At 41.7% G+C, this 19,303-nt stretch overlaps 1 protein-coding gene across 1 annotated transcript; it reads left to right on the top strand.

Annotated features, from left to right (window-relative positions):
- The first annotated feature begins 24 nt into the window (after positions 1–24).
- LOC148888834 (eukaryotic translation initiation factor 4 gamma 1-like) lies at positions 25–18,385 on the top strand. The gene is made up of 25 exons (XM_089014332.1): positions 25–36; positions 2,268–2,465; positions 3,605–3,692; positions 4,634–5,578; positions 6,263–6,336; positions 6,410–6,575; positions 6,754–6,887; positions 7,511–7,636; positions 7,707–8,117; positions 8,852–8,998; positions 9,084–9,317; positions 9,881–9,985; positions 10,350–10,634; positions 11,497–11,605; positions 11,693–11,780; positions 12,217–12,455; positions 12,792–12,922; positions 13,414–13,586; positions 14,627–14,752; positions 14,827–14,908; positions 15,264–15,365; positions 15,449–15,583; positions 16,358–16,439; positions 17,409–17,549; positions 18,090–18,385. Exons 1-25 carry the CDS (start codon positions 25–27, stop codon positions 18,266–18,268), a joined length of 4,512 nt encoding a protein of 1,503 aa, XP_088870458.1. The 3' UTR covers positions 18,269–18,385.
- The last annotated feature ends 918 nt before the right edge of the window (positions 18,386–19,303 follow it).

The raw sequence follows: 19,303 nt of genomic DNA, 5'->3' as shown, positions 1-19,303 counted from the left end.
GCAGTCGCTGGTCTCACCGAGGGGATGACTACCAGGGTAGGTGTCATCCAGATTGATGCTCTCTTGCAACCTATCGTGTGTGCCTTTTGACTATATTTAGCCTGCGTAGCTCACGCTCAACAATGCCAACTCCGTAATGTGAGTTGGACTCTCTTACTTTCTTTCACCAGTGGAGAGGCAAGCGAGGCCTCGTCAGTCTGAACACTTTGTACACCCTGACTCGCTTTTTTGCCTTTTGACGAAGAACTGAACTGTTGAGGCCGTTGACAAGGCCAGCGAATATCAATGAAGAACAGGATGTATTGTTGACATTATTGACTGGCTGAACCAACAGAGGTACTTTGAACACACACACATCCACACATGAACACACACACCTTTATTAAAGCCCCCGTTTCAGGTAAAAAGAGTTAATTCTTAAATGATGTTGGTCTGAAGTTATATGAGCTTGAAATGGGGGCAGATGTCCAAAATACAATGCCATACAATATACATATTGGTTTTGTATGGCGCTTTAACAATAGCTGAAGCTTTAACAAAGCGCTAACATAGATAAAAGGGAAATGCTGCCCCTTGTGGAAAGGAAACACCGCCAGAGGTCTGGCCAGTGCTTTATGGGCACCCGAGTAAGAAAAAAAATTCCAGAGCTGTCGTGGCTCAATATGACTTGGCATATAAGGCGCACCGGCCGGCGTATAAGGCGCAGGGTCATCTTTTGAAGGAAATCAAAGCTTTTTGCTGGGCCTTTGACACTGGAAACTATGGCATTGAGACTTTGACCGGGTCCCCTTTGGCTGCTTATCACTGACTGTGCTGCCTGTGATTGGACTTTGACTTGGTTTCAGGGACACCCACGACAAAGAGCCATTTTGGAAATATTGTCTCACATTGTAAGTACGCTACAGTGAGCTATATTCCACCGTCCAAAAACGACTTCAAAATGAGCTCGGAGATGGCGAGTTTCAGAAGGTCCCGCCCCCTTGTTCGTGACGTCACGCCAGGACGTCTTGCCTTGCTGGAGAATCCAAACAATGGCTTCAAAGAGTTCAGATTGGGAGATTGTTGCTTTCTTGTGACTCATCCAGTTATGAAGATGATTCAAATAGTTCTGAAGAGGAAAGCATACATGTTTGCAATTGATTCAAGAAGTCCTTCTGTATCAATTCCAGCCGTCTGGACTCCAATGTCGGTTGTCCTTTAAAATCCTGGTCATTTTGGAATAGTTTTCCGAAGCAACTACTGCCTTCATCTATCTTGCAATGTGAAAGTGGCAAAAGCTGGAGAAGGGGGAGTGACTGTGGGATATGTCAGCAGCACATTTGCTCAGCTCCACGTGGCCGCCCTCGCCTCGCCTCCCTCCTCTCCTCATTTGTGTGACACTCCCTCTTCCTCTTCGGCCAGCTTCCTTTTGCTCTTGCGTTAATGTTTGCAGCTTGCGAGCAAAAAGAGGCTGATTTCGCAAGCCGCTAGCTCATTTGATGATGATATTTGCCTTCTTTTGAAATACGTCTATTCCCATGTCTTTTTTGTTTCATTCTGCTCTTTCCTTTGCTTCCCTTGTGGGCCCCTTAAACTGTCTCTGTGGGCGGGAGTTGCACATTCCAATGGCATAGCTTTAGAAGGCCACTGGCTGGACATCCTTTTTTTCCCTCTCTCTCTCTCTCCCACTCCTCCCTGATCTGTTCATCAAATGAGACAGGGAGAATAAGAGAGACAAAATATAAAAGACAGAGAAAAGGGAGCTAGAGAGAACATAAGAGAGAGGGGGAAAGTAAGAGAGAGAGAAAAACATATTAAGAGAGAGAAAATAGGAGAGCGAGTAAAGTTCCTGGCTGTGCAGTGATGGGAATTACGGCTCTTTTTTAGAGAGCCGGTACTTTTGGCTCGACTAACTTAAAAGATCTGGCTCTTTCGGCTCCCAAATCGCTCTTCGGTTTTAAAATCGAGCTCTATGCGGTGGAATCTTTGTCAAATACGCTCAGTAGATGTCATTTGAAGACATTTTAACAACTTGTCCGGAGGCGTCGGTTGTCTTTTAAGTTAATTTAGAACCAAAAATATACAATACAGATTTGTGTGACTTTATTTATATTCCTGTGTGCGTGTGTCTTCTTCCCCGGATTTTGACCAACCACGAGGTTGCGAAATCGGCTCCTTTAAGCGACTCCCTATTAAGAACCGGCTCCAGTCGTTCACTCCAAAAAGACGTCTCTAAGAGCCGTTTCTTTCGCGAACGTCACATTTGTACTCGTCGCTAGTCTACTTAGTGCAAAGCACGAGCCCAGCCCAACCCTCGTCAAACTGGGACAGTTGAGATTTTTTTTTTGCTAAACACCACACGCCTGCTTTTTTTCTGTGCTTCATGTCAAACGTGGAATTGGCAAGAGCAGCAGCAGCAGCAACGCCACTCCACGGATCAAAATACTCAGCACGGAATAGCGACCAATGGACACGGCACGGTAAAGGTCAGTCATGCCGAACAACCATTTTGTTTTTTCGTAGGTTTGTTTTGGGAGTCAACTTTTCAAAGTATTTGTTTCTGTATACTTAAGTTTGACATTTTAGTCCCGTGACTAAACGTCACTTTATTTCGGAGCATTCTGGCTCATACCAGTTTTCATGGCTGTCTTGCCATGCGTGGAGCGAGTGAGTGAGTGAGAGAGAGGCACAAGGGAGTGTTTGCAAAATGTTTATGTGGCACTTAAAGGACAACCGACACCATTTTTTTTTTTGTTTCCTAACTGACATCAGAAAAAAATGTTTGATAACATCTAAAATAGCCAAAACACGCCGGCTGATATTTTTAGTCAAATGCAAAACGCCAATGAAAATGACTTCAAGTGTCCCAAAACTGCCACAAAATGAGCTCGAAAACTGGTTAGATTCAGATAGTCCCGCCCTCTTGTTCGTGACGTCACGCCAGGATACTCCTTCACAAACTGCCTTGCTCCAGAATCAAAACAATGGCTTCAGATTGGGAGAAGATGCTTTCTTGTTACTCATCCAGTTATCAATATGATTCAAACAGTTTTGAAGAGGAAAGCATAAATGCTTGTGTGTAATGTTAATGTGTTATTAATGTGTAATAATAATAATGCATTTCATTTGTAAGCACCTTTCAAAACTCTCAAGGTCACTTTACAGTCACAGGATCAGTTTTTCTGTGGGTGAGCAGCGGCAGCCACACGCACCAGCATTCACTCAACCCAAAAGTAACTCAAACAGATAGAAAGCTAGCCAGTGAGCTAATAGATAGCTAATAGATAGCTAGATATCTAGATAGATAGCCAGCTACCTTTATAGCTAACCAGTGAGCCAGACAGCTAATAGCTAGCTAGATAGCAGCCAGACAGCCAACAGAAAGCTAATACATATGAAATAGCAAATCACTAGATAGCTAGGTAGCGAGCTAGGTAGCCAGCTAGATATCCAACTATATATCCAGCTAGATAGCTAAATAAAAAGAAGTGAATAGAGGAAAAAGCTATTAGCTAATAAATACGTAGAAAAAGAGGTCTGATTCAGAGCGTTGTACAGTTGGGTTTGGATGACGATGGATTGATTAATCTCGGCTCCAAAACTAGGAATTGTTATCTTTGTCCAGAATGCGATATCAGGACCAACCACAAGATTGATCCAGGCCAGCGGTGAGAACGGCCCAGCTGCTGTTGCTCCAGCAGATGTTCGAGCAGGTGAGTTCAGTGTGCAGACACTCAATCCGTGGAAACGCTAATCATCTCCTTTTTTCCCCACCTTCATATTTGCACTGTACAAAACTACGACTCATTCAGACGAAAAACTTTCTCCACCTTTGAACTCATTCACTGCAATTCCCAAATGTATTCTTAAGTAGGGTGCAGATAAAGCGCTAGTCAGACCTCTGGCGACGTTTTGTTTTTCCTTCCACAAGGGGGCAGCATTTGCCTTTTGTCCATGTTAGTGATTTTAACCTCATTGATTTTACCTCATTAAAATCTTAGCGAAAGAACACAGATGGTTTGAAATGGGAGTAAAAGAAGCCATTTTCATAAAACAGCTAAATCCTTCACTAAACTGATACGGTGGTGGGAGGTTCAATTTGGATCGTTCGTACAACAACCTGCTTAGGCAACATAGGATTAGTCATGCTGATGAGGTGATACCAGAGCAAATAGGGCAATTAGGTCAGTCGTTAAGTCAGGACAATAGGAACAATCAGCGGGGCCGCAGGGAGTAGTCCTCTGCTCCCCCCAACCCGAGAGCAGGGACCAATCATAGTAGAGTCCGGCACCGCCATGTCTGGACAGTAGGGATACATATATATATATATATATATATATATATATATATATATATATATATATATATATATATATATATATATATATATATATATATATATAGGGCCTAAACTACCAGTAAGACTTTAGTTTTCTGACGAAGCTTCTTGGATAAGAAGCGTAACATCCGACGCCTTCAAAGAAGTCCAGATGACGGCTAAAGAAACCTTTTCCTCGATTATTTTTGGTAGTTGGAGATTGTCCACTTCCCAAAGCTCATCAGCACCCAAAAATGGATCTATTGTCCATCAACTGAAAAAAACAACTATTTGATGTTGTTGATTCCAATTCTTTTGCTTTTGATGACCTTCCAGATGACCGAGGAAAACCTTTGCTGCCATCTTTGTCACCGCCTCCTGATGTTCTTCAGGATGACGTCCCCCCGGCAGAGCCAACCTTGTCTGACATGAACGAGGCGCCAACGCCACCATCTTTAAAATCACAAACCGCCGTCAACACGATTTCTATCCTCCCTCCTGCGTCCATTGTTGCCAATACAGACAAAATGTCCAGCGCCACGTCTCCCAGAGAACCAAATCCAGACCCTCCATCTCCACCTGAGGTGCCTGCCTACCCCGCACCCCTTCCCGATCCTACGTCCACCTCTGCAGTTCAGGAAAAAGCAGAAAGGACAACCACAAATCTGGATGGGGTGATTAGAAAGGAGGACAATGTCCATTCGTCGGATGCTTCGTCTTTTACGGACCATTGGAACACACCGTCATCCTCGTCAAATGGTCCGGCTGAAGATGTGCCAAAAAGTCCCTCACCGATGCGATCATCTAGTCACCAGGAGTCTCCTCTAGAGTCTCCCATTGCTCAGCCAGAGGAGCTTTGCCTTTCAAATCATGTCCCACTTCAACCCCACCAAGCACCGGAGACCTTTGCTGTTAGCGCAGAAGATGACAGCCCCATTGCCGAGCCTGATGTTTGTCTGCAGCCCGTCTTTAGAACCTCGAACGCTACCATCAAGTCAGTTTGGACGTCACTCGCTGAATCAACCGCAACGCCGGTTGCAGACTCCGTTTGTAGCATCAGTCCAGAGGTTCCCACTTCAAAAATTACCCAGGTGGCATCTCCCCTGTCCGACGCTGAAGAACCGGTTCCTCCTGTTTCCCAAAACCCCAGTGAGGCTACCATAAAGCCTCAATGTAGCCCAGGAGCAATAGCATCTCCACTGGTGGCGTCAGGCTCAAAGGATGAGAGCATCCAAGAATCTGTGACAAGTCCTCTGCAGACTGTCGAAACGATGTCGCGAGGTGCGTCGTTTCCCTACTATCGACAGCACAGGTGTCCAAGTTAAGGCCCGGGGGGCCGAATCTGGCCCGCCGCATCATTTTATTCGGTCCGCCAAAGTAAATCAAGCATGTTAAGTGTCATTTGTATTTGACAAATTCTATTCAATAAAGTCAGCAGAAACATCATCTGAACAAAAAGGTCCAAAGTAGCTAACTAAATCACGAGTAAAACATGACAAGGCGAAACAAACCTGACAGTGTGAAACAAACAATGACCAGACACTGAATTTTGGTCGCAAACCGAAAGGTGATAGATTCTTGCCAAATTCCGTACCAAAAATGTTAAAATTGTCGTATATAAACCACAATAACAGTCATTTTTTTTGACTTCAGATTTGAAAACTAGTTATTGGTATTAGATTTCTGAAGTACCGTATTTTCCGGTGTATAAGGCGCACCCCCAATGAATGGTGTCTTTTCCAACTTTTTCCATGTATAAGGCGCGCTGAACTAAAAGCTCCTAACTGACGTCGGTTGTCCTTTAAATGAATGGGGAAAAAACCCCAAATATAATCTAGGAATATGTAAAAGTTTTCCACATATCGGGCACAGGGTCATCTTTGGACGAAAATCAAGACTTTTGGGTGCGCCTTATACACTGGATATTTTTCATTTAGTTTCATGACTTTGTCCTTTGTTCTGTAGCGACGCCAAAGACAAAGAGGAAAATGAAGGCTAAAAATGAGAGCGTCGCCGATCTGTCGGATGCATTTGAAGAGGTGGCTTTCTATTCGACTCTTTCAAACACGACATTTCATTCAAGTCCGTGTCATTCAAAATATTTTCTTCCAGGAGAAAGTAGTTGTCCCACCAGAGTCCGAGGTTGTTCCGGGAACTTCAGCAGAAACCCAACCTCCTGCTCCGTCTCAAGCGTTGGAAGACAAGCTCGCGGATGAGAACATTCGACCAATCGCACCTAAGCAGACAACAACTGATAAGGAGTATCAGTACAAAGAAGGTTGTTATTATTATTAGCAGCTACCTACCTAGCTAGCTATTTGCTATATATTAGCTATCTGGCTGGCTAGCTATCTATTAGCAAGCTAACTTTCGATCTATTTGAATTATTTAAAGATAATTGGTAAATCATTGTACTAATTTTTTTTGGTAATGTTTTCCCAATGTGTTCTTTCCAGAAAAATGGAAGCCAATCAATCCGGAGGAGAAGAAAAAGTATGACCGTGCATTTCTTCTGGGATTTCAATTTATCTCAGTCAGCATGAATAAGCCAGAGGGTCTTCCCGCCATCAATGATGTGGTCCTAGACAAGGTATTTATATAACCACGTACACGAATAACACACAACATAGCTTATCGTCGCCATTTAATTTTTATGGGATAAAGAATAAAAAAAATAAAAAAACCCTGAGAACGCCATTCTCAATTTTTTTTCTTGTTTGGGTGTCGATAAAGCGCTGGCCAAAGAAAAGCCGAAAGAAAAAGAAGATTCATTTATGTTGTGTTTGCTGTGTATTTATTTATTTATTTATTTATTTATTTATTTATTTTGAGTGTGTTTATTTATTAGCGAGTGTGACTGCCGCTGCTCACCCACAGATAAAATGTCCTGTTACTGTGAAGTGTCCTTGAGAGTTTTGAAAGGTGCTTATAAATGAAATTTATTATTATTTAAGTATTTACATATTTAATTATTTAATTGTTTTATGATTTTATTATTTTACGCTTTTACGATTTTACTATATTATTATGTTATTATTTTACGATTGTATTATTTGACTATTTTACGATTTTACGATTTCACAATTTTGCGATTTTTCGACTTTACGATTTTATTATTTTACGATTTCACAATTTTTCGACTTTACGATTTTATTATTTTACGATTTCACAATTTTGCGATTTTACGATTTGATGTGACTCTTTTGTGTTCAGGCTAACAAGACGCCTTTGCGCCAAATTGAGCCCAGTCGGACACCTGCAATGACTTGTGGTCCTGATTTCACACCTTCCTTTGCTAACCTTGGCAGGCCAGGCTCAGGAGGAGGCAATCGAGGACCGGTAAATTGCATTCGTTTGTCATCATCGCAGATGACGTAGTGTTTCACTTTCTGTCTTCCTTTATTTAAAGCCTTCCGGTTTGGGTGTCGGTATCGGTGGTCCGCGCCGGTCTCAGCAGATGCAACGGAAAGAACCGAGGAAAATTATCACCAGCGTGTCACTGAATGAAGACGTCAAGCTAAACAAAGCAGAGAAGGCCTGGAAGCCTTCTCTGAAAAAGACAAGGCGTAGTAGCGCCGCAGAAGAAACCGTGGGAAATGATCCGGATCAAGTCAAGACGCAGGAGTTATTTAAAAAGGTGCGCAGTATCCTCAACAAACTGACGCCGCAAAAGTTTCAAGAGCTGATGAAACAAGTTTCCCAACTCACCATCGACACGGAAGAGAGGCTGAAAGGTGTCATCGACCTGACCTTTGAGAAGGCCATCTCCGAGCCGGACTTTTCCGTAGCCTATGCTAACATGTGCCGCTGCGTTATTGGGGTACGTATCAAAAGCGGACGGACTCTTATTCCAAGTGGCGGGCCGTGCATGTTGCATGTCACTTCTAGGCCTTCAGGCAAGCCAAATATGAGCATTTCACAATCACAATCATCTTTATTGCCAAGTATAGACTGTAACTAGCTATCTAGCTAGCTAGCTATTTGTCATCTATTAGCTGACTAACTAGCTAGCTAGCTATTTATTAGTTTAGTATTAGCTAGCTATCGATGAGAAGGTTTCTTCAGCCGTCATCTTACACAGACGTATTAGCTAGCTAGTTAGTTATCTATTAGCTAGCTAGCTAAATTGATCTATTTGAGTTATTACCAATTGAATGGGGTCACCGTTGCTGACTACTTAGCTAGCTATCTATTTCTTATCTATTTGCTATCTATTAGCTGTCTAATAGCTAGCTAGCTATTTATGAGTTTTGTGCGCCTTATAAAAAAAGACAGTGACATTAGCCTTTTTATCTGGGCATGCTAGCAACTCTTCAGCCATTTGCAACTGGACGGGTCAGGACACATATTAGCTATCTAGCTAGCAAGCTATCTATTGGGTATCTTGGCAGCTGGAGAGGTAGCTATTAGCAATATGGCTAGTTAGCTAGCTATTTGAGTCAGGAAACATATTAGCTATTTCGTTAGCCAGCTATCTATTAGCTGGCTATTATTATTATTATGATATAAATCTATCTATTGTATAAATGGCAATACATATTCTGAACTTCTCAGATCAAAGTTGAAGCCACAAATAAGCCGGGGGAAACCGTCAACTTCCGGAAGCTTCTGTTGATTCGATGCCAGAATGAATTTGAGAAGGATAAATATGAAAATGAGATCTTTGAAAAGAAGCAACGTGAGCTGGAGGCGGCAGAAGGGGTATTATTGTACACTTCAAAGTATTTGTATTTTTCACCTTACTATTCACTCTAAAAACATTTTTTTTTTGTACATCACATTTCAGGATGAGAAGCAACGATTAATGGAGGATCTGGAAGAGTCGAAAAACAAGGCGAGGAGACGCTCACTGGGAAATATTAAATTCATCGGTGAGCTTTTCAAGCTAAAGATGCTAACGGAAGTCATCATGCACGAGTGCATCGTCAAGCTACTGAAAAACCACGATGAGGAGTCTCTGGAGTGCCTGTGTCGACTTTTATCCACCATTGGAAAGGATCTCGACTTTGAAAAGTCCAAGGTGCACCACACACTTATAGCAGGGTCTGAAATAACGTCTGCCCGGATGCCCGGGGCCGTGCAACTTTTCGAAAAATTCCAAAATCAGAATAAATTATTCCCGAAATCTTCATTCGGTTTGGAAGTCTCTGAATTTCGCTTCGTTTGGCAATTTGCATACTCGGCACGGCAGCCAATCAGAAGCCTGTTTCGTGCTTCGGACTATACCGTGACTGTAAAGTGTACTTGAGAGTTTTGAAAGGCGCTAGTCTACGTGGTTTGTAGCAGTTTGCTTGTAGCTTTAGCTTTATTGAATAATACAAACGTTTGATTTGAAACAAATCTTTTTTTTTTTTCTTGAAGAAGCTGTCGACCACCCGGGTCGAGACGTTTTGAAAGTTGTACGCCCGACGTAAAAGTTGCACGCCCCGGGCCTCCGGGCAGACGTCATTTCAAACACTGGTTGCAGACACTGCTTCTAGTTGTAGCTTCTGCTTGCTAATTTGGAAAATGTAGCAAACAAAACGATAACACTGACCATTGTTTTTTTTTTTTTTGCGTGTTTTTTTATTTTTTATTTTTTAGCCTCCTATGGACCAGTACTTCAAAGAAATGGACAAAGTAATCAAGGAAAAGAAGACCAGTTCCAGAATTCGCTTTATGTTGCAAGATGTGGTTGACCTTCGACGGGTAAACGCTCATCCCTCCATTTTATGTTTGAGCAACTTTATTATACCCGCTCACAGCTCAACATCGGGCAGTGTTTAACTCATTCGCTCGTGGGTGAGCGCCGGCAGCCACATGCTAGCCAGCTAGCTAGCTAGTTAGACAGCTAATAGATGAGACAGAAAGCTAGCTAGTTCAGCAGAAGAGAATCAAATGGGTTTGGATCGGAGAACCATACACAGGTCTTGAGTATAGCTAGCTAGACAGAAAGCCTGATGAAGTAACTCTTTGTATGATTTTTGCGCAACTCATTTTGACGCTATTTCTTTCAATTTTTGGCCGTCTTAAGTTTTATTCTCCTTGAATTTTTCTCTGGCATCCACGTCAGAGTAATTGGGTTCCCAGACGAGGTGACCAAGGCCCAAAGACGATTGACCAGATCCATAAAGAAGCTGAGCTGGAGGAGCACAGAGAGCAGATGAAAGTCCAACACGCCCTCATCACCAAAAAAGAGTCTTTCGGCAGTCCAGGAAACCGGATGGGCGCAGGAGGATCGGCGAGTCGTGGTGGAAGTCACACTCCTGGTCGTGGCGTTTCGCCACAAGATGACGGCTGGAACACCGTTTCCATATCCAAGAACCGAACTTATGATGGCAAATTGAAATTCCCAAAGGTACTGCCGGCTCTTGGAAAATACACTGGCTTACGAACTTAATTGGTTCCCAGACAGAGTGTGTAAGGTGAAAAGTGTGTATTCCAAAGAAATATTTCCCATAGGAAACCATTAAAATGAGAATAATCCGTTCCCAGGTCCCCATAAAACACAATTTTCTACTAAATAAGCCTTAGAAATACACAAAATATACCTTATTTTATGTATAATAAATGTGCTATGGTATTATCATTAAATAAATAAACTGTACTGTATAACAAAGTCATTTTATTGACCTTTGTAATGGTCATTGATGGCTTGCCACCCTTGTGTTGCATGTCAATCTCAATTCAACCAATCCCATTCCTCCATTTCAAGTTTGCTGTTGTTTGACAGTTAAAACCAGCAGATGACACTCAAACAGATCATCATTTCACAGACCAAAACAAGGATTAAATGTAAGAATGCAGGTGTCTCTTATACCACATTTATTATACATAAAATAAGGTATATTTTGTGTCGTTTTAAGGCTTATTGAGTAAAAATGATGTTTTATGGTGACCTGGAAACAGATTATTCTCATTTTAATGGTTTCCTATGGGAAATTAATCTTTGGAATACACACATTTCACCTTACACACACTTTCCGGGAACCATTTAAGTTCGTATGCCAAGGTATCACTGTATCGCTAATAAAATTAGCATGATATCGAAACACACAATTGAAAAGGTCGAATTTCAAAAGTGAAAATGGCTTCCGCTACATCTAGCCACACTGTCTTATCCAATGTCCATTCACTCATTCTCTCATTTCCAGGTGGGATTTTGGTTTGAATCTGTTGAAACTGTTCATTTTTTATGTTTTTTATTCTTTTTTGTTCAGGCACCTGCTTTTGATCTGCACACTCAGTGTTTGGCTCCAGGAGGCAAAGGTGCTTTGAGCTGGGGGAAGGGCAGTAGCGGTGGTAGCGCCAACAAGCTAATGGATTCCGGTACGTCTTCCTGTTCTATATCTACACAACGTTTTGAGTATGAATCAAAGCATTTATGAGTGCGTTGTTCTTCCCTGGCTGCTGCAGAATTGGGCCGTCCAGCCGCCAACAGGTTCTCGGCTCTGCAACAGTCCTCGTCAGGCGTTTCAGAGTCAGACAGACGGCTTCCTCACAGGTGAGAACACTTGGAACTGTATTGAAAAAAATGCTCACATTGTCAGTACGGCGGATTGAATTGGATTAGATTAGCCTTTATTTAGAATCGGAAGAATCAGTAGCGCTTTCCTTCTTCACCAATGATTGAAAGAGTTGTCCATGTAGCTATCTAGCTGGCTAGCTATCGAGCTAGCTATCTAGCTAGTTATCTATTGGTTATATATTAGCACATTTATTATTCATAAAATAAGGTATATTTTGTGTAGCTTTAAGTCTTATTTAGTAGAAAATGATGTTTTATGGGAACCTTGGAACGGATTATTCTCATTTGAATGGTTTCCTATGGGAAATTAATTTTGGGGATACACACTTTTTGCCTTAAACACTCTGTCTGGGAACCAATTAAATCAAACCTCATTTCCCCCACATGTGCTTTGACTTTGTCCCCTATCCAGAAACGGCGCAAGTCGAGAGCGAGGCGAGCGTTCCGATCGTTCCGATCGGGGACATGACCGACGTGACGACCGTGAGCGAAACAGGCCACAAGTCGCCGCCCGACGCAGCTTCACTCGGGAAAACGAGGACCGAGAAAGAGAGCAACGTCGTTCGGCAGATCCAGTGCGCAAAGTCGCTAATAGGACAGATGACAAAAAAGATGGCGGCAGCAAAGAGAGAACTCGGAGTCAAGAGCGCGGTACCCAAGCAAAGTTTTTACCCTCTTCTTTCTACTCCCGTTTGTCACCAACACCATTTAATAATAATAATAATAATAATAATAATAATACAATACAAACAGCTACTTTGCTAGCTAGATAGCCAGCCTTTCAAAACTCTCAAGGTCACTCTATATAATAATACATTTTATGATACATTGCGTCCATTCGTGCAACTTTCGACCGATTTTTTTTTTTTTTCTGGCCTTTCCACCCGCCCGTCGTCTGCCTAACACGGAAGAAATGGCGTCGCTGCTGCATTTTGGTCAACCTGATCCTATCCTGGTCATGACATTTTACTGTTGTTTTGATAACAGTGAGGAGAGAAAAAGCTTCCAGTCCACTTCCACCTCTTCAAAGCGCCACCGAGCCTGCTTTGACTGTTGAAGAGTTGAGCAAAAAATCCAAAGCCATCATTGAAGAATACCTCCATATCCTTGACATCAAGGTAAGACCAAAAAACAACAACACCTTCTTTCCCCTTTTTTAAAATTTGCATTAGTCACTGCCAAAAAAGCACTTGTGACGGGTTGCCGCTTCACGACATCAAGTACACCGGAAATCAATATTTGTTCATGAGAATAATACATTTCATTTATATTTCTTCTTTGTCAAATTACTCATTATTTATGGTGTATAAGGCCCACCGAAGTATAAGGCGCACATCCCAATGAATGGTGTCTTTTCAAACGTTTTCCATATATAAGGCGCAATGCATTATAAGGCGCACCCCCAATGAATGGTGTATTTTCCATTTTTTTTTCGGCATATAAGGACCAACGTCACCTTTTGAAGAAAATCAAGGTGTTTGGGTGCTTGCATGATGAGTCGAAACGTCTATTTTGAATATAAGATTTTGATCAAATTTGTGAAATGTAAATTTCCGCATGCATTGATAACCAATCATGTTGTTTTTTTTTTCTTTCTGTGTCGCTACAGGAGGCCCTGCAATGCGTGAGCGAGTTGAACTGCCCTCGCCTCTTGTTTGTGTTTGTCCAATTGGGTCTGGAGTCGACGTTGGAGCAGAACGCCGTCACAAGGGACAACCTGGCTCGCCTGCTGCACCGCCTACTTCAGAGCGGCATCCTCCTTCCGGAGCAGTACTTGAAAGGGTCGGTAGCAACTCGCCTCACTTCAGCCATCGCCCCCCTTTATCCCCTCCCGCCATTCATGGACAAAGCCACGCCCTCTTATTAACCAACACAAAAATGGATTCACAAACGTGGCATTCAAAACACAGTAGAATTTTAAAAATGCATGCAAAATGCAAGTGCGTACTTGTGATTACGTACCGTATTTTGCGGTGTGTAAGGCGCATCCAAAAGCCATCATTTTCGCGCCTTATATGAATCAGATTCAGAAAGCTTTTAAAGGACAACCGACACCACTCTTTTGTTTCCATCAGAAAAGCGTTTTATAGCATCTAAAATAGCCAAAACACGCAGGCTGATGTTTTTAGTCTAACGCAAAACATCAATAAAAATGACTTCAAGTCTCCCAAAACTGCCACAAAATGAGCTCGGAAGATTTAGAAAGTCCCGCCCCCTTGTTCGTGACGTCACGCCACGATACTCCTTCACAAACTGCCTTGCGCCAGAATCAAAACAATGGCTTCAGAGACTTCAGATTGGGAGAAGATGCTTTCTTCTTAAATGTTTGGAATCGATGAAAGAAGTCCTTCCGTATCAATTCCAGCCATCTGGACTCCAATGTCGCGTCACGGAAAATGCACAAGATGGCGCCCAAGCTCCGTTGGAAATGGGCTGATGTGTCCGCTGGGAATTTGTGTCAACTAGTATTAAATAGTTCTCTTGGTGCGACACACAACGATTCACTATCGCGTTATGTATGTAGTTTTCCTTCCAATTTCGCCATCAACACGAAGTTTTCAGAGCAAACAAAGTACCCAAAATGCATTGTGTGTGGCTTTCTCGGTCAGGGGCGTTCCTGACGTGATGTCACGTCAGGAATCGTCACTAACTCGAAAACAAGACTTCCTGAATATTCAGTCTTAAAAGGTAAACTCTAGCTCTGTGCGGTGGAATCTTTGTAAAAAAATGTTCAGTAGAAGTGATTTGAAGCGATTTTACAAATGATGGACGCAACTTGTCCGGAGGTGTCGGTTGTCCTTGACGTGATCACGTTTCTGTAGGCTCCATGAAATCCTGGTGTTGGCTGAAGAACTGGCCGTGGATATCCCGCACATGTGGCTCTACCTGTCAGAACTGATCACTCCGATGCTCCGTGAAGGAGGAATCCCAATTGGACACCTGTTCAGGTTGCTCTCATGAAAGATTCCAAAAAACCAAATATGATTTGCGAATGCTATCTCTCTCTTTTGGATTTTTACAGGGAGATTTCAAAGCCTTTGATCCCTCTGGACAAAGCTGGAGAACTGCTTGTCCGTATCCTCACTTTACTCTGCAAAGAGATGGTGAGTTCAGCGCTTTGACGCGGCTAATCATGTACACTGTAGGCTTACAATTTTTGTGTGCAATTGCAACTATATCATCTGTATTTCAATTTTTTTTAACCTGACTTTTATCATTATTCAATAGTTTGATTTATTGTGACCTTTGTATCTGCACCTGGATTTTTACATCCTATTAGATGAGCCTTTATATGTCTCATATTGGACACATTGACATTTCACAGCAGCAAAAACAACATACAGGAGCTGCTGTAAAGGCAGTGTATTATTATTATTATTATTATTATTATTATTCTTATTATTGTGATGGAAATAATCTATTTTTTAATGATCCTTGTAAATGTGGACATCCCACAAGCAGAGCCATGACAAGGTGGGCACAATGTGGCGGGAGGCGGGACTCCAATGGAAAGACTTCCTCCCTGAGGACGTCGATGTCAACAAGTTTGTCACTGAAAAGGTCAGAGGTCACCATGGCTCTTACCTCCTCGACTGATATATTGAAAGATGGAGTCGTAACAAGGCACCATTTGTCTTTTGAAGAATGTGACATTCACCCTGGCTGAAGAACCTGACAAGAGAAAAGCCAAGAAGATGAGTTCTGCCGAGCTGAGTAAACAACTTGAAAGACTCATCCAGGACAAGGCTGACAGCAAAAGAATCATCCACTGGATTGAGGTGCGTATTTTATTGGACTTTTTAGTTTTTCTGTGGGTGAGCAGCGGCAGCCACACGCGCCAGCGTTCACTCAACCCAGAAGTAACTCACATAGATAGAAAGCTGGCTAATAGATAGCTAGATGGCAAATAGATGGCAAAAAGAGCTAGCCAGACAGCAAGCTAGATAGCAAATAGATGGCAAACGGATAGGTAGCTAGCTAGATAGCTAAATAGCAAATAAATAGATAGCTAGGTAGCTAGTCCCCGTACATAAACCACAATAACAGTCATTATTGACTTTTGATTTGATATAATAAAAATAATAATAATACGTTTTTTCTAAGTGCCTTTCAAAACTCTCAAGGTCACTTTACAGTCACAAAATCGGTTATTCTGCGGGTGAGCAGCGGCAGCCATACGCACCAGCGTTCACTTAGCTAACTAGCCAGCTAATAGATAGCAAAGAGCTGCTTCCATTTTCTGTTTTTGTCCTTTAGTTGTCTATTTTATCGTCATAAAAATGATTGTTAACTATGTTAGTCAGGATAAGTGATTCACAGATACAATTCATTGATGTTATCTAGTAATTAAGTATGATTATATATTTGTTAATGACTCTGAAATGTTATATAGCTTATTTTCCGGTGTATAAGGCACACCAAGACGGCTTGATTTTCTTCAAAAGGATGACACTGCGCCTTATATGTGAAGTCTGGCAACGACCGTCAGCGGCCGACAACAATGCTGCTAAAAATATTTAGCATGTTAGCACAGCCATGTTTCTGTCTTGCAGGCCAACCTGGATGAGCAGCAAGCCTCCTCCGACATGTTTGTCAGAGTATTGATGACTTGTATCTGCCAGTCGGCAATCATCTGTGAGTTGCTGACCTTAAGTTCCCTGTTCAAGATGATAAAAATGTAATCATAATCATCATCATAATAATAATTTTTATTTCATCATTTAACACCATCTCGTGGCCCTTCTAAGCGCCTTTCAAAACTCTCAAGGTCACTTTATAGTCACAGGATAAGTTTTTCTTCAAATAGATAGATAGTTTTCCATCTAGCTAGCTTTCTATCTATATAGTAAGCTTTTGTCTATCTCGCAAGCTTTTTGTCTATCTAGCAAACTTTCCGCCTAGCTGGCTTTCTACCTAGCTACGTAGCTAGCTATCTAGCTATACCCAAGATATGTGTATGGTTCTCCGATCCAAACCCATTTGATTCACTTCTGCTGAACTAGCTAGCTTTCTGTCTAACTAGCTTTCTATCTATCTATCTTTCTATCTAGCTAGCTTTATATCCAGCTAGCTTTCTGTCTAGCTAGCTAATTGATCATGTGAAGAGAAAAACAATAAATAAAGTGTCGTACTGTCTAAGAACAAATGCTTGGTCGTCAGGACTACAGAATCATTCAATGCAGTGCAAGAAACCTTAGACGCTCTCCTTGCATCAGAATAAAAAGAGTTAATTCCTAAGCTATATCGGTCTGGAGTTATATGAGCTTGAAATGAGGGTGGCTGTACAACAACAACACAATATTGGTTGATATATCGCTTTAACAACAGCTGAAGCTGGAACAAAGCGCTAGCATGGAAAAAAGGGGAATGCTGCCCCCTTGTGGAAGGTGAAAAATTACCAGAGGCCATGGCCAGCGCTTTATTGGCACCCAAACAAGCCAACCAAAACAAAAATTTCCCACATTCCAAAAATCATCCATGTTAGCTGTATGCATTGTCTGTAGTACAGGTCAAAAACGATTCTGTTCAGCAGCACTATATTTGAGCTGTAATCCACATGTTGCTGATTTTGCTTTTTATTGTACTTTTTTTATTGACCTGCAGGTGACAATCCCTACAAGGTGAATGACGAGATGATCAATCAGAGGGCCAAATTGCTGCAGAAATTCTTGAAGGATGAACAGAAAGAGTTGCAAGCTCTCTATGCCTTACAGGCTCTCATGGTGCACATGGAGCAGCCGGCCAGTGAGTGACTTGATGCTAACAATTACAAGCTAAATTTAGCTTTCTGCACTATCAGGCTATTTAAATGACAAAAGTGTATTTCAGCGCTAGGCCTTCAGTAGTGCTATGTCTGAATCACTCCACAGCTACGAGTGTGATTTACTACACGTCCACTGGAGGGTGCCGTCAGCCAGGAAATATCTTATCATTGGAAGAAACTTAAAGGACAACCGACATCACTTTTTTGTTTTTTAACTGACACCAGAAAAACGTTTTATAGCATCTAAAATACCCAAAACGCGCAGTATGATATTTTTCCACGTCGCCGGCCTGCTCGCGCGTTGCGGTGCCAGGTGTAGAATTACAATTTTAAAAATAGGGTCTGGAGGTCGTGGTCGTAAGTCGGATGTTACCTGTATGTGGTGCAACGCATTATCAGAATGCTTTTGGGCCTTCTCATGTGGAAAACATGAGAAGGCCCAAGGCTTCATGAGAACATGAGAAGGCCCAAGGCTTCATTTGTTTTTAAGCGACAAAAATATCTTCTCCTCCCACCATCAGATCTGCTGCGAATGTTCTTTGACGCACTTTACGATGAAGAAATCATCAAAGACGACGCGTTCTACAAATGGGAATCGTGTAAGGATCCCGCCGAGCAGCAGGGCAAAGGCGTGGCCCTCAAATCCGTCACCGGCTTCTTCACTTGGTTACGCCAGGCCGATGAATCGGACAACAGTTAGAAATGGCGGCACCTTTGGACTGATGGCATTTCAATCGGAGGACTTTGGGGACGATTCAGAGCAGATGAATCGGCAAAGTTTGAAAAAAACGCAATAAAGAAAATATTCAAGCTGGGAGACATTTTTGTATTATTGATTGAGGAATCAATCAATCAATCATGTCATTCCTTTTCTTTTTTGAGTGCAATTGAAATCCATGTGATAAGAATATAGAGTAGATTGTGAGAATGCTGTTTAGCCGAGGCTAACTTCAATATATATATTTTGGACTGCTTGCTTTGAAGTTTTGATTCCAGCAACACGATGCTGACAATATATAGATACATATAGCGGATTTTCCGCTAAATAAGGTGTACCCAAAAGCCTTCATTTTCTTTAAAAATATGACCTGCGACTTATACGCAGAAGTCATGCGTAACCCAGGCTCTACTGTATTAATAATAATAATAATAATACTAACACTACTACTACTACTACTACTACTAATAATAATCATCATATCATATTATAATATAATATTATAATAATATAATAATGGTTATATAATAATAGTAATATAATAATATAATAGTAATATAATAATGATCATAATAATCATAATAAGAATACATTCAATTTCTAAGCGCCATTCAAAACTGTCAAGGTCACTTTACAGTCACAGGATAAGTTTTTCTGTGGGTGAGCAGCGGCAGCCATAAGCGCCAGAATTCAAAAAGCTAGAAAGCTAGCTAATTGAACACAAGATAACTTTTTTTACTTAGCTACCTATTAGCTGTTTAGCTGGCTGGAAGCTGGCTAGCTGGTGGCTATTTATTCGCTATTTATTTGCAATCCATTAGCTAGATAGCTATTAGCTGACTGGCTGTTAGCTGGCTAATTGACCTTGAGAGTTTTGAAAGGCGTTTAGAAATCAAATTTATTATAATTATTAAAGCGCTATATAAGTCAATAAGTATTGTAGTTTGTACAGCCGCCCCCATTTCAATCTCATATAACTCCAGACCCATCTCATGTTGAAATTAACTTTTTTTTCTG

The sequence above is a fragment of the Hippocampus bargibanti genome, linkage group LG14 (genome assembly GCF_051943395.1).
Source record: "Hippocampus bargibanti isolate YZ-2025 linkage group LG14, ASM5194339v1, whole genome shotgun sequence".
NCBI classification, from domain to species: domain Eukaryota; kingdom Metazoa; phylum Chordata; class Actinopteri; order Syngnathiformes; family Syngnathidae; genus Hippocampus; species Hippocampus bargibanti.
The sequence above is the reverse complement of the archived record's forward strand: the minus strand, read 5'-3'. Positions and strand labels throughout refer to the sequence as shown.

Coding starts and splice junctions, on each gene's coding strand:
- LOC148888834 (XM_089014332.1), top strand. Junction 6,337..6,409: donor TGTCGGATGCATTTGAAGAG/GTGGCTTTCTAT, acceptor ATTTTCTTCCAG/GAGAAAGTAGTTGTCCCACC. Junction 14,909..15,263: donor CTTTACTCTGCAAAGAGATG/GTGAGTTCAGCG, acceptor ACATCCCACAAG/CAGAGCCATGACAAGGTGGG.